The sequence below is a fragment of the Magallana gigas genome, chromosome 7 (assembly GCF_963853765.1).
Source record: "Magallana gigas chromosome 7, xbMagGiga1.1, whole genome shotgun sequence".
Taxonomy (NCBI): domain Eukaryota; kingdom Metazoa; phylum Mollusca; class Bivalvia; order Ostreida; family Ostreidae; genus Magallana; species Magallana gigas.
In genome coordinates, this window is record NC_088859.1 from 47,057,795 (window position 1) to 47,073,042 (window position 15,248).

The following is a 15,248-nucleotide window of genomic DNA, read 5'->3' on the forward strand; positions in this document are numbered from 1 at the left end:
CGAACGTGACGTTAATCCATCCCTATCTCTTCGTCGGAGTTTGCGATTACGCGATAAACAGAAGAGTATGTGGGATTAAGAATCATAGACTGTGAATGTGATACGCATATTGAACATTTGATTTATATATAATATTATGTTGATTAGTTTGTGTAAATTTTGATTTTTATCTGGACGATAAAATTCAAAGCAGGGGAGTATGTGGGCAGATTTAAAATTTACAATATATAATTATTAATAAAGTTACGCTAGTTCTTGTGCGCAGGTGGATTGAGTTGGTGAACACCTTCTTTACTTCTCTATTGGCAATTGTTCCCATTGGCTAGTATTATCGAATCGGATCATTTCTATTATTATAAAACCCGGTAACTTTTGATTTTGTTTCACTGTGGATCCGGCGATTTTGTACACCAACACCTCGCACAAGGTATTTATTGTATTATTTTATATAACATAACTGTTCTTAGTGTCTACATAAAGTAAACTAAGATTATAATAAAGTTAAAGGTTTATTTAAACCGTACAGAATTACTGTGTATAAATTGTATATATATTTACATGCGTTTATATTTATTTACAGAATCACCTTTTTGTACATATAAAACATCCTGAACAAAGAACCTTGTCTTTATTATTTACTCGGTCACAATACCATCCGCAATGGTATCACTATATGATGACTTATATAATAAAGAAAATGAAGGTATGGGACACCCCCATGTTGTGACGTACTATTTATCAAAATAAACAATAAAATCAAGAGTAATTCTTTCTTTCCCTTAATTCTCACCAAACAGCTTAACACAGTGGGTTAGATGGCTCGTAAGGAATCTGTAAGTCGTGAGTTCAAATCCCGCTGGGCATTTTAAAACAAAAATATTAAAACTTTTTTTTAGAAATGTAAAATTTGTAAATTCTAAACCGGTAAAATATTTTAATTATAATGTACTTTAATCAACATTAATATTGACATAGGTCCCAGAGTACATATATATTTAAATATTCTATAGAATAGACTATTACAAATTATATAATAATGACTTTACAATTCAACTTTACAGTAACTTTCATAAAAAAAATTAAAATACCTTTTTCTACGGCGACCATTAATGAAATATACATCGGTTTTGTGAAAATTTCAGGCAATTTTTTTTTTCTTCAAAATAAAGTTTAACAACGTTCGAATGTACAAGTTTTGCATCGGGATCGACCTCCTTGAAGACCTCTTGTTACTTATTTCGCAATCATTGTTGACATGGAGGAAATGACAATGTTATGATTGTGTATATTATGAGAAGACATTGGGAATACCTTTTTAAATCATTATAATGGGAAACCTAAATTACGCTTTTTGTCGCCGAAAGCAAGTACGGGTGTTTTTGTTTGGTTTGGACGCCGCGGGGAAAACAACCATTCTTTATCACTGTGTTCTGGGGAAAGTTGTTACTACAATACCATCGATTGGGTTTAACGTTGAAACTTGTAAGGTCAACGATTCAGAAGTGACGGTTTGGGACGTAAGTTTTCGAGGCAAAATGAGACCCCTATTGAGACACTACTACCCAAACACCCAGGGAATTGTATATGCCGTTGACAGTACCGATAGGGACAGAATGACAGAGGCTAAAGAGTTTCTTCATGACATTTTGAGTGAAGACGAACTGAATGGTGTACCAGTCGCCATAGCTCTCAATAAAAGAGATCTGAAAAACTGTATGACGAAAGAGGAAATGGAGGAGAGGTTGGATGTGAGTGAAATCCAGAAAAATAGACCCTGTCGAGTATTTCTGACCACGGTTTACCCGACAGAGGAGATTCAGACGGAACTTATGAACCTGTTCGAATGGATTAGTGAAGAGCCGACAGACGAAAGTCAAGAATCTTCGAAGAAACAAAAAGAGGATCCGTTCTCTTCCCACTTTTGGACACCTTTGATGAAAATGAAAAGCATGATGTTTGAATGACAAGTTTTAAACAGTTAACATTTTTACTTATTGTGTATGTATAGTATCAAACTCGGAACTAACTGCGATATGTTGATTTAATGTTAATATTTTATTTTTAGCTCACCTGAACCGAAGGTTCAAGTGAGGTTTTCTGATCACCTGTTGTCCATCGTCCGTCCGTCCGTCCGCCTGTAAACTTTTCACATTTTTGACTTCTTCTCTAAAACCACTGAGCCAAAATTAACTGAAATTAGTACAATGCATCCTTATGGAAAGAGGGTTGTAAATTGTTAAAATAAAGGGCATAACCCTTTTCAAAGGGGAGATAATTGCGAAACTGTGAAAATTGGGTGGGTGTCTTGAAAAATCTTCTTCTCAAGAACCACTGCACCAGATATGCCAATATTTACGCGAACGCTTGTATATAATGAAGATTCTAAATTGTGAAAATCGTGATCCCCGGGTCAATACTGGGGTCCCAAGAGGGGTTCAAAATTTATTACTTGAAAAACGAAATTAACATAGAAATATAAAGGGAAAAGGGTTTTTATAATATATTCTCAAGGACTACAATGCTACAATTAGTGAAATTACTGTACAGGTATCCTAAGATAGGGTAGATTCTTAAGTGTGAAAACCGTGACCCCCGGATTAATACTACGTACGGCCCTAGAAGATGTTGGAAAATGTTTTTAAACTCTTCTTTTTAAGAATTACAATGCTACAGTTTGTGAAATTACTATGCAAATATTTTAAGATAGTTTAGATTCTAAATTGTTGAAATCATTTTTTATTAAAAGAAGTATTCAAAAAAAAGAGGAAATTTCTATGATAAGTTTATCATTATTAAATTACCTGTAATATGTTTATCTGCTAGTTTTTTTGTTTTTTGGAATTTCGATCCAGACATCAATTACTTCCATATCGGGATCCAAGTGATCGGGATCATAGATCATCAATTCAAACAACTTCAAAAAGGTGTGGATCTTAGTTCTTACGAAGTTTTGATTCACAAACACACAGTCAGAAAAGATAAATTAACAAAAGATAAAAAAGGTTATGAAAAGAAAAGTAGGAATTATAAATAGACTTTAATTATCAACTATATATAGACTTTCCGTGTTTTTTAAGTTTAGTTTATAAGTCAGATGAGAATGCAAATTAAAATCTAACATGTCTAATGTCCTCATTACACCTGCAATATTTTTATTTGATGAATCGATAAAGAATCCCTTAATGATTAAAAGACAAAACAGATGCAAATATCATCTTTTAATTATTTAATAAATATATATTTTTCATTTTTTCAGTGATTTGGCAATTTTTTGTTTTACTGCAAATGGATATTTTAGGGCTTAAAATTCAGTCTCATTTGATGTGTAAAATAATTAAGAATACAAACATGCCAAAGATATAATTTTTTCTCCTTTTTATGTATTGTTTATTATATGGCAAAATCTTAAAATGTTTGAGAGTTTTACAATATTTCCTCAGAGTTCACTTCATAATAAACCTTTCGAAATAAAATGATATAAGAACTATTGTTCAGGTGAGCGATATGTGGCCCATGGGCCTCTTGTTTATATATTGGTATAAATTTTATGTTCTCAAGAGTGTCGTTTGTGTTTTATATGTAGTGTAAGACTATTCGACCTTATCAGTTTCGGTACATTTACTCTTCCTGACATCTACACAAGAACATTTGTTCAACTTGTAAAGTCAATATTATATTTACAATATTTGGTGGTTTTAACTGCTGATTACTTGGGCTTAGAACAATGAGATCTATCATTCTAAAACTAGATGAATTCTATCAATGGTTATGTTCTGTATCCTTAACAATTTGAGAAGCGGAAGTGAGCTAAACAGCAACTTGAACAATAATCGGATAACACGATGGTTCTCTGCGTGAAAAAAGTCATTTTTAAGGAATTTTTTGAATCTGGATGGAAAACACAATTTTGAATCCTTATAAAGTTATGAATGAAGGTTAACGTTCTTGTTTTTCCACCGAGTCTATCGGTTCTGTGGCAATTCAAAGAATAAAAATAGATAGGTTCAATTTGTTATTGCAGAAAGACAAAAGCTAATTAAAACAAGTTCATTATTAAATGTCAAGCTGATCAATACAATCAAGTTAATAATAATGATAAAGTCAAACCATCTTTTCAATAAGATCAAATCAATCATTACATTGGATTCACGTTCATCAATACAGTAAGGTGTTTTCAATCTTTACTTTTAATTCAGGTTCATGAATACATTAAGGTCAAGTACTCCAATTCAGTAACAAGCATTACAGTGATGATCTGATATTTTTTAAGGTAAAAACTCTGTATGCAAAATATCTATACTTACCAGATTCAACTTTTTGCATTTTCCCCAAACTGTCTACGATCTTGCCTGAACTTTTGAGCTCCCCCCCCCCGGTGGTATCAAACACTTTGTGTTTACCCAAAAACTGGAACTAGACAATAAGGACCCAATGATAAAAAGGGTGACGTTCCTTGCTCTGTCCATCAAAGTAGGTGTGGTTGACTTGCAATTGAGACATGGGATCCATCTCGTCCACAGGTGTACACTACTGGGACATAATACAGAATTAAACTCAACGCATCTGGAGTCTGGCAAAAGGTACCAAGTCTATTTAGTGCTATGCAAGAACACAAAAGTAAATCTCAACAGTCTGTAGCAAATGTGTTAAACTTTGGTAAAAATATAGGTTTCCATGGCTCACTTACCTTTCAGTTCTTACCAAAAAACAATGTTTGAAAAGTAAGATTCCATTCCTTCCAAAGCTTAAATGATTAAATGAGTTTCTCCAATTTGAGAGAGAGAGAGAGAAAGAGAGAGAGAGAGAGAGAGAAAGAGAGAGAGAGAGGAGAGAGAGTAAGTATACATGTATAAACCATACTCAATATAAATGATTTAATTTAAATTCAGAGATGAAGAAAAAATATTTAAAAAATGTAACCATATCTCGTACATAACAAAACATTTTCAGTGGCTTTCATATTTCTTTTGTCTACAATTTTATAAACGGCAAATATTTCTCAATTAAAGTTTTCTGTTATGATATTTTTCAATGCCTATATATCAGGTATTGGTTTACTTTTATATTTACACAAAAAATATAATGCTTGGCAATAAGAGCTATCAAGTTAAAATATTCTATAAATTTATTTTTATATTTTCTAAGAACTGACTGTAAATCAAATTAAAACAAAATTTCGAACTGTTTCAAAATTCTTTCCTCACTATCACACCACAATTCTTTTACAATATTACATTAAAAAATAAGTGATCATTACCTTTTCATCTATTTTACAAAAAGCACATACAGCGGACTCTGCTGTTTATATCTAAATAAATAGGAACAATTCTGTGAAGGATTTGATATTGTAGCCAATGTAGTTTTGATTCCTTTTATATTAGGGTTCAACAATTTTATTCCAAGCTGTAAATAAATAGTTGGAACCTTTTTCTCTCCATTCTGATATAGATGTACATATTTCCTTTTTAATCGCATAGTATTGTACATCTATCTACCACCTTTACATGTATTAAATGAACAATACGATGTGATTAGGGATAACATATAGTGTCATGTTTTGTAAGTTTGGCAAACGTTAATTTTGTGCAAGTGTATGCAGTCTGATCATAAACTGAAGTTCTTAAACTTGCATTCTCCATACAATTTGTCTTTGGATTAATTTGTTTCGATTCCTCAAAGTTTATAAACGTTCCATCAATGTATGAGTAAGTCACTAACAAAAAAATCTTTCAAGTAATCATGCATCAATGTATGAGTAAGTCACTAACAAAAAAATCTTTCAAGTAATCATGCATTAACAAAACTTTTGACAAACTATCTACTATGATTTTGGAATTGTACCATATTATTCATTTATAATTTGGGGTGTACTTAGTAGAGTTTGCTCATCTATTTACAATCAGCTGTGGACCATTTTTTCCCAAAAAACAATTTTCCAAATTTCTAAATTTCTAAAACACAGATTGTATAAATATAAACCATGAGCCATTTCATTATTTTTCAGAGATCTTAATTTTCAAGATCCAGTGAAAGTATTTTATTGTACTTTAATCCACATAAATATCGACAAATGTCCCATACCACCACAAGTTGTCTGTCCTCTGTAGGATCTGTTTGTGCTTAACGCTGTCTTTGAAGTGACTAAATTGCTTTCTTTACTGCGATGAGTTCCAACAGATTTATGTGTAATGTGTTCCATCACTGATCATTTCCCCGATACATTAAGCTCCATGTCCCTACGATGAGACATCCGCCCACAACACAATACAGAAGATCCACAAAGACTGTGGAAACGGTCGATATTTCGGTAGATCATGTCGTGTTGGTCAAAGTATAAAAACACGCATAAATTAGGTACAAGTTTAAATTTGCTCGGGATCGTCTTTCTTAAAGGTCTTAATGCATGTATAGTTAGTAGTTACCTATTTCGCAATCACTGTTAACAAAGAGTAAATGATAATATTATGGTTGTGTTTGTATTGAAAGGACGGAGAAAATGTGTCTTTCATAATTCATAATGATGGGAAACCTAAATTACGCTTTTTGTCGCCGAAAGCAAGTACGGGTGTTATTGCTTGGTCTAGACGCCGCAGGAAAAACAACCATTCTTTATCAATGTATGGGGAAAGATGTCAAAAATGCTCCAACAATTGGGTTTAACGTTGAAAACTGTCAGATCAAGGATTTAGAAGTGATGTTTTGGGACGTAAGCTCTCGAGCCTTGGAAAGGCCCCTATGGAGATACTACTACCCAAACACCCAGGGAATTGTGTATGTCGTTGACAGTAACGATTGGGACAGAATGACAGAGGCTAGAGTGTTACTTCATAACATTTTGAGTGATGACGAACTGAAAGGTGTACCTGTCGCCATAGCTCTCAATAAAAGAGATCTAAAAAATTGTATGACGAAAGAGGAAATGGAGGAGATGTTAGATGTGAGTGAAATACAGAAAAAGAGACCCTGTCGAGTATTTATGACCACCATATTCCCCACGGACGAGATTCAGACGGAACTTATGAACCTGTTCGAATGGATTAGTGAAGAGCCGAAACAGAAAGAGAGTCCTTTCTCTTCCTACTTTGGACACCTGTTTAAATGACAAGCTTTTAACTTTTTTAATGTTTCTACTCTATTTTTAATGGAACATGTATAATAAACAAAAGAGTGATTTGTCAACTGAGTTAAGGTGGAATAACACATCATCACAAAATGGCTGGCCTCTTATCGAAACGCCATTCATTGAATTAAAAGGATTTTATTGACAGTAACATTTAAATTACTACAGAGCCAAGTGAATAAAGTGTCGGACTTGTTATCCGTACTTCACGAGATCGAATCCCACAGGAGCTTTTGTTGTTAACATACTGAATTGAATTTTTTAGATATTCATTTTTTTTCTAAAATGGAATTTGTTTTGCTTATCTAACATATGTACAGTTTATTTATCCATTATATCTTTCATAATCAAAAAAATTATTATTAATTTGAGTGTTTCAGTGACTTTCTCCAGGTGTGTTATTCCACCTTAATTTATGATTTCTAATTTTTGTCAAAATGAAACAAAACCGTGTTTTGTTAGTTTTATTATATTTGATTTAATATTTTGTTAGACATAATTGTTGTCATAAGATATTTATTCCATTTATTTGTTTTAAATGCTTTGCCTGTTACATACTTGTATGCGATTTAATACGATAAAGAATATCAGAAGTTATTTTTAAAGCTGAACACAACATTCATGTATAAGCATCTAGGTAATTCAAGTTTAGATTAATACATAGAGGAAAACGTATTTTCTTATTCCCAACCTTACCTAAACGGATATTCATTCATTCTACCTCTATTTCCTCCCATAGGAGAAAGCACCACGAATAACAATTAACATAAATTATAAATACAGCACGTGAGTGACAACGTTAATAGAAATTATAAGTACGTAGTTTGCAATTGCTGGCGAGAACATATTTCTCCGGATTTACTAGTATGGTGAGTTTATTGAGTAAACTTCAAGTGTTTGTGGTACCATCAGGCTTGGGGCGAATTACATTGTAAAGTAATGCATTACATTACCATTACTTCATAAATTTGGGCATTAAATTACCATTACCATTACTTGATTTTCTTGAAGTAATGCATTACATTACCATTACATGAGTAAAGTAATGCATTACCATTACCATTACTTTTTTTTTTAAGTAAAGCTAATAAAGAGTTTTTGCAAATGTTTCAAATAATTATACAACACTCTTTAACATATCTACAGCTTCATGCTCAGTATCAGGTTCAAATTCAATGAATAAACAAGAGCCATTCTTTATTTGGTCAATATATAATCATATTGTGGCAATATGAACAACATATTACATAAGTAAAATGATATTTATAGACTTTTGGCATGATACAATATCAGATATGAAATAGAGACACAGGATAACATGCGTACAAAAACAATTTATGAAATAATGTTGCGGTTTTTAAAAGCTAAATATAGATATATCCCCAGATTACACAAATCTTTATAATTTTGGACACTTAATTGTATTAATTTATAAACAGATGATTTTTCCCAGTTATATTTCTTAATATATTTTAATCGTATTTCTTTTTACGGAGGACAATTTAAGACAAAAGATTGCTGTTGCACTTTATGATCGAAGTTTCAAAGTGTTCATCTTTTAAATGCATCCATCTTCTGGGCTATACTAAATAAATGTTTTAGCGGAGCAGTCAAAGCTTGGACTGGAAAAGACTGTTTGACGATCTTTTTCTTAGGATACATGTATATTAAGTGCAATAATAGATTAAATACATAAATCTTGTTTTTTCTATCAGTCCAAACTAATGTACAGTGTACCGAAATTAATATACAAGAGAGAGAGAGAGAGAGAGAGAGAGAGAGACAGAGAGAAACAGAGAGAAAACTAGATGCTGTCATTAGACAGTAATACCCGCACCATGTGTTTGCCCCTAAATAACACTGTTTTATACCAGTTTAATTAAAAATGAAGGCTACATGCAAACTCCGGTAATACATTTAAAAATTATAATTTTCATAACTGAAGGATGAGATCCCTGCCCATATGATAATACACATCGTGACATGAGCAGCACTTTATGTGCAATTTGGGGTAGAACTGTTTGCAGTGAATTTTCAGTTAATCAATAATCTTAACATTTTATGTCATAGGAAGTATAATGGTCTATATAATTATTACAAACAAAATTAAAAATTAAATTATGCCCCCTCCCCGTGGCGGTTGCCGGTTTTAGATTTGCTTCTGTGTGCCAACATGAACATCATCGTGTGCACAGATTTAGAGAAGGGGTGGGAGTGAGGGGTTCAGACCCCCCCCCCCCTCCCCATGAAAATTCGTAAATTACCAAAAATACACCTTGGACCCCAATGCTCTTACAGACATGTAAACGCTCTAACCCGTTGCGCTTCAATGTTAGGTAACATTATTTGGGGGGTAAATATTTAATCAATAGTCAACATACTTTATTGTTTATCTCAATAGGAAGTATACATGTACATCACAATATGCAGGTGTCCTGCACCACCTTAAAGCTGTTATTTACCTAATAAAATAGTGCAAGTGGATTTGAAGAATAGGTCATAAAAATACATGCATGTTACAAATGACTGATCTTTGTCTGAAGTTACGTACACAACACAGGTTTGCATGTCTCATTAGCGGGTACTAGTTTTACCCAGCTCTTCGATTAGATGGGTTCACGTGTATACATACATGGGTGTTGCTAAAACGCGGAACGGAAAACGGAACTGAAGGAAAACGGAAAATCTTATCTAATGTTATTTACCTCATAGATTTGTTAAGTATGCTAAAACGATATACTTTATGTACCTTTTTAAATTTTTTTGAAAGATTAGCAATATTAGATTATTTATTCAAGAATATTTATTTCCTCAAAATTAACAGTACATGCATTGACCACTATATTCTGTCCCAAAATATCCTCGATTCACTTTTTGCTGTATATTTATATATACCTCAGGGTTCAAGCGATTCTCTTTTAGAAGCATTAAACATTCTCATTATTCTTTCTTTAAAACGTCCTCTCTAGCTTATCAGCTGGTATAAATACACGGCTAAAAATAAAGAAGTCTACGGGGTTTTGCATTTTAACAGACCCGGATGATGGTGTTGAAAAATTGTGCAAGGTCTTCTGAGTGACTTCCAAATGGAGAAAAGATGTCAACATTTTCCATTATAAATCGTCCAAATGTGCTGCATGAATATTTTGGGATCGACAGACTATAGTCCCAATATATAATCGGAAAATCAAACCAGGCAACGTCTAGAGCTCTCTATTCGGATCATATGTATATAGCTGCTGGAATAAACAACTGCATGCTTTGTAATGCAAACGTAAACAAAATTGCATTGCTAAAAATACTAGTTTCACAAATTACTAGTTTCACAAATTACCGGGTATTTTAATGTTTACTGTATTTTAATTTTGTAATGTCGTCAGTCCTACAGTTTTTTTCTTCTATCTCAATGATACTGTATCGTCTGTATGATAAAAGATCGTCTAGAACACCGAAAATTCAATTTTGATGTAAGTATATACATGTACATCATATTTGAAAATAATATAAAAATACTCAAAACACGCATAAAACGCTTTCACTAACTGCGTACGTTACGGTAATATGCCAGCAATACCATATAAGAGAAATAAGTAAAAAGTTATAGCTAATTTGCTCGTTTAATCATGTTAATGTTTCACAATTCGTATACATTTGATTTTTCCGTTTCTTACTCAACTAAAGCCGAATGAATACAATGCTATAATTGATAGACATTCATATGAATATTAATAAGATAGCAACATGTTGATAATCATTCATTAGATATAAAGAAAAGATACAAAGTAAATCGTTTCTGGCCAGTCTATACCCTTTTTAAGGGATAAACATGATGATATTTTCCATTCCGTTCCGTTTTCCGTTCCGCGTTTTAGCAACACCCATACATACCGTATGCAGAAAAGGATTTTAGTGCGTGCTAGCTTGACTTTGGTAAAAGGATTACGGTAGTTAAGATCAGCTAAAGGAATTCATTATTGTGTTTTAATTGGATTATCATTATGATGTTGACCAATTTAGGTAAGCATAATACATGTAGTAGCAGTAGCACAATATAGCCTAATAACATGAATAAGATGCCAGCATGGGATTCCTGCCAGCATATAAGTTCTACTTTCACTTTCTAAATGTAATCTCCCTTTGACAGCATACTGTATCATCATCTTTTAATATGTAAATAAGCTTATCATCGTTACCTATCCTATCGCATTTGTAAAGTTTCTGTCATTTTAGTTGCAAAAGTTATTTTTTTCATTTGTCAGACTGCATGCACTGTTGAGTTGACCCCATATTGACCCTGTATAAACAATTTCTTATTAAATTTGTGTATTTCATATGTAAGTAAGTGTAGACACTTATAATTTTTATATGAGTAATAATAGGAAGGAGTATTTCTTTCTTAATGTATTATAATGCATCAAATACAATGTAGGTCATGACCTTATGGGACTGTTCTGACCCCACGAAACAGGAAAATACAAAATATCTTCTAAAGTCATTATGATGCATCAACTGGTGTAAAGTACATTAATGACCCCCAGGTGTTGTCTTTAACACCCCCCCCCCCCTCCCGCCTTTATGAAATAGGAAATGATATGATACACTGTATATTTTGTTAATTTCTGAGATCTGAGATCCTCATCCCTAAACTGTTTAATTTATTTTTGCTCTTTGTGTCATTGCGCGTAAAATTGTATTGTAAGATTATGCCCCCTTGGAGACACCCTGACATTTTAGAACTAGAAATAATAATGTATTTTATCTTATTCATATGTTATACAGTAGTGTTTGATCCATGTGGGTAATTCCTAGCCTAATGATCGATGTCACTGCTTTGTTTAGGAGACTTTACAATTGCCCCAAATAGGTGAATACACATGGCAGTGATGCATATATAACATTTTGTTTATAAATCTTAAAAATTGAATTAAGCAATTTCCAAAATGTTAATGTGAATCACGAGAGAAAAAGCAATCAAGAAATGATTTAAAATTTGCTACTGTACACATGTAAGAATGTATTAAGAAGACTGAATCTTTATAAGCAGGTTAGATTGGGGGGGGGATGAATGTGGAGTATAAACATTTATAATTTGAATCATTTATTGTTATTAATTAATTTTAACTTGTCAATGAATACTACTTATTGATCCCAAGGTAGAAATATGACCTCTGATCGTATCTCAATAGATCATTTGTCAATTATGCAAGGTGTAATGTAATTTTTTTTAAGAATAACATTTTTTACCAGTTTATAAAAGTTTTTAGACACCCAAATTATATTTTGATTTTAATAGATTATTCGACAAGGAAGGGGGGGGGGGGGGGGGGGGGGGGAGAGAACAGTTTATATTTGAGTTTGTTTGGGAGTGGGGGTTCCAAGTCATATATTTGACAATTTTTTAATGTAATTTAAAATAAGACTAAGCCATACTACAGTCATGAACATGAATAGTATAGAACAAAACACAAACTAATACATGTACATGTATATATACATAGGAAGTATTACAAAACAGATGATTGATCTATATCTGGGTTCCTAAATTGAATCATATATCATGTACATATTATATTATTGTTTCTTTGTTCAAGGCATTTAAGATGGTATGTAGGTCATGATCCCAAGTGCTCTTCCTGAAATTATCAAATATCATAAAAACCATTGAGATCCCCACCTTAATCCAAAGATATTATTCCTCCTTAGGTCATGCAGGCGTATCAGATCATTATGGCATGTAAGTCATGACCCTAAGGGGTCATCCTGACCCCCTTAGAATCAGAAATTGTCAATTATCTTTAAATTATTGATGTTTGATGATCCTATCTCTATTTAATCTTTTAAAGATTAATTATTAAGTCTCCTGAATGAAGTTTGGAGACTTATTGTTTTTGTACGGTTCTTAATACATGTATATATTCTTCATCTTCTTTTTCCTCTTTCCCGCTCTGAACTTGTTTCTCAGAGATGGCTGAACATAATTGTACAAAACTCTAGGATATGATAGGCCTGCAAATCTAGTTGTGCACCCTGGTTTGATTTTTCTCATTTTGGGTTAGACAACCACTTTTCGGGGGAGGGGGGGGGGGGAGGGGGGTGTCAAAAGGGTGTGGGGTCTAACATTGAACCTTGTAGAAAGAATCATAGACTCTATTGTAAATGGTAACTTGAAAACGGACAAAGATAATAATATAGGGTTTTCATAATCATATATTGGCTGTTACTGGCAATATATAGGGTTTATTAGATCTGACCCCTGGGGTCATCCCCACCCCCCAGGAATTTGAAATTACCATATATCTCAGAAACTGTTATAATCATGACCCCTAAACCATATATATTCATGTTTCTGATGTCAAGGGGCATCAAATGTTATGTAGGTCATGGGCCCTGTGGGTGGTCCTGACGCCCTCAAACAGCAAGTCCCTTAATATCTTCAAAACAGTTGAGATCCCCACCCTTAAACCATATATATTTTTGTACCTTGTGTCAAGGGGCATCAAACGGTATGTAGGTCATGGGCCCCGGGGGTTGTCATGACCCCCCTTGAACAGGAAGTGCATGAATATCTCGAAAACGGTTGAGATCCCCACCCCTTAACCATATATATTCTTGATCCTTAAAGGGCATCAAAAGGTATGTACCGGTAGGTAATGGGCCTCAGGGTTAAATTTAATTTTTCAAAACCGTAATGCACATCTATGGAACAGTTCCTTTCATATCCCAAGATATGATGTGTCTATCCATTAAATCATAAAAGGAGTTCTAGGATCTATGTTTTTTTTAAGTGATAAACGTCAATTTTCTGCTACATTTTGACTCCCTGGATGAAATTTAAATTTTGAAAACCTTACTGCACATCTATAGAACAGTCCCTATCATATCCCAAGATATGATTGTCTATCCATTAAATCATAAGAGGAGCTCTTGGATCAATGTTTGATTTTTTAGTGATAAACGTCAATTTTCTGCTACTATTTGACTCCCAGGATGAAATTAAAATTTTTAAAACCTTATTGCACATCTATAGGACAGCCTCAATTATATCCCAAGAGATGATGTAGCTACTCCAAAAGTTGTAAGAGGAGTTCTGGGAACCATATTTTTTTTGCCAAAAAACGTCATTTTTTGTTGCCCACTGATCCCCTTAATTAAAAAAAAAATTCTGGAACCTGATCATGCCTCAATATGACACCCCCAATCATATTCTAGAAGATCATTTGGCTACTGCTTAAAAAAAATGACGTTTTTTAAACCAGTTTTTTTGTAAAAAAACGTCATTTTTTAGCCATTAAATGACCCCCAGGACAAAATTGAAAATTCCGAAACCTTATTGCGCATCTATAGGATACCCTAAAACATATTCCAAAAGATGATTTGTCTACTTATGAAAATGTAGGAGGAGTTCGAGGAAGAAGGTTTTTTGTGAAAAAACGTCATTTTTTACCAATTATTTGACCCCCAGGACTAACAGAGAATTTTTGAAACTTTTTTACAAAACAACATGATACCCCAAATCAAACTCCAAGAGTTCAGTTTGCTGGTTTATAAGATGTAAGAGCAGTTTGAGAAAGTAAAACGTGACAGACGGACGGACGGACGGACAGACGGACGGACGGACGGACGGAACAGGGTAACAACAATATACCCGAACTTTCTTTAGAAAGTGCGGGTATAATAAGTAAGATTATTTTCAAATGGGTTATAATTTTGGAAGTGATATTGATTTTCATCATGGATGGACAGTGCATTCATTTTGCTTCTCCTATCCTATTGTGACATAGCGAAGGGCAGGGGATTGGGGTGTTTAGCACTTCTTATAACAATAGATTGTTTTGATACTTAGATTATCCAGGGGGCATAGTGAGTTGTCGACACATTTCTTATTGAAGTGCAAACTAATTGGAGTAAATTGTTTAAATGATTAAAAACTCTTAATAACAACACTCTTAAAAATGTTGTGAAATTGTGCTGTTATCTTTAGTAATATAAACAATTCAAAAATGAATTTTAAAAAACCTTTTTTAATAAAACATGTACAATTAAAACATTTTTTTCTCAATTAGAATTATTTCTTTCTTCTTTAAAAATAAATTTAATCAAATTCAATTTCAACTATTCATTTATTCAT

The 15,248-nt window shown here is 33.0% G+C and overlaps 2 protein-coding genes across 2 annotated transcripts; both read left to right on the top strand.

Annotated features, from left to right (window-relative positions):
* Positions 1-1,535: 1,535 nt before the first annotated feature.
* On the top strand, positions 1,536-1,964 carry LOC136269943 (uncharacterized). Its single transcript, XM_066065864.1, has one exon. It carries the CDS (start codon positions 1,536-1,538, stop codon positions 1,962-1,964), a length of 429 nt encoding a protein of 142 aa, XP_065921936.1.
* A 4,655-nt stretch (positions 1,965-6,619) lies between these two features.
* LOC105323312 (uncharacterized) lies at positions 6,620-7,102 on the top strand. The gene has a single exon (XM_011422429.4). The coding sequence runs from the start codon at positions 6,620-6,622 to the stop codon at positions 7,100-7,102; it is 483 nt and encodes a 160-aa protein (XP_011420731.3).
* Positions 7,103-15,248: the final 8,146 nt, after the last annotated feature.

Bases quoted from the DNA above. Each gene is read 5' to 3' on its own strand.
- LOC105323312 (XM_011422429.4), top strand. From the start codon at position 6,620: ATGGGGAAAGATGTCAAAAATGCTCCAACAATTGGGTTTAACGTTGAA.
- LOC136269943 (XM_066065864.1), top strand. From the start codon at position 1,536: ATGAGACCCCTATTGAGACACTACTACCCAAACACCCAGGGAATTGTA.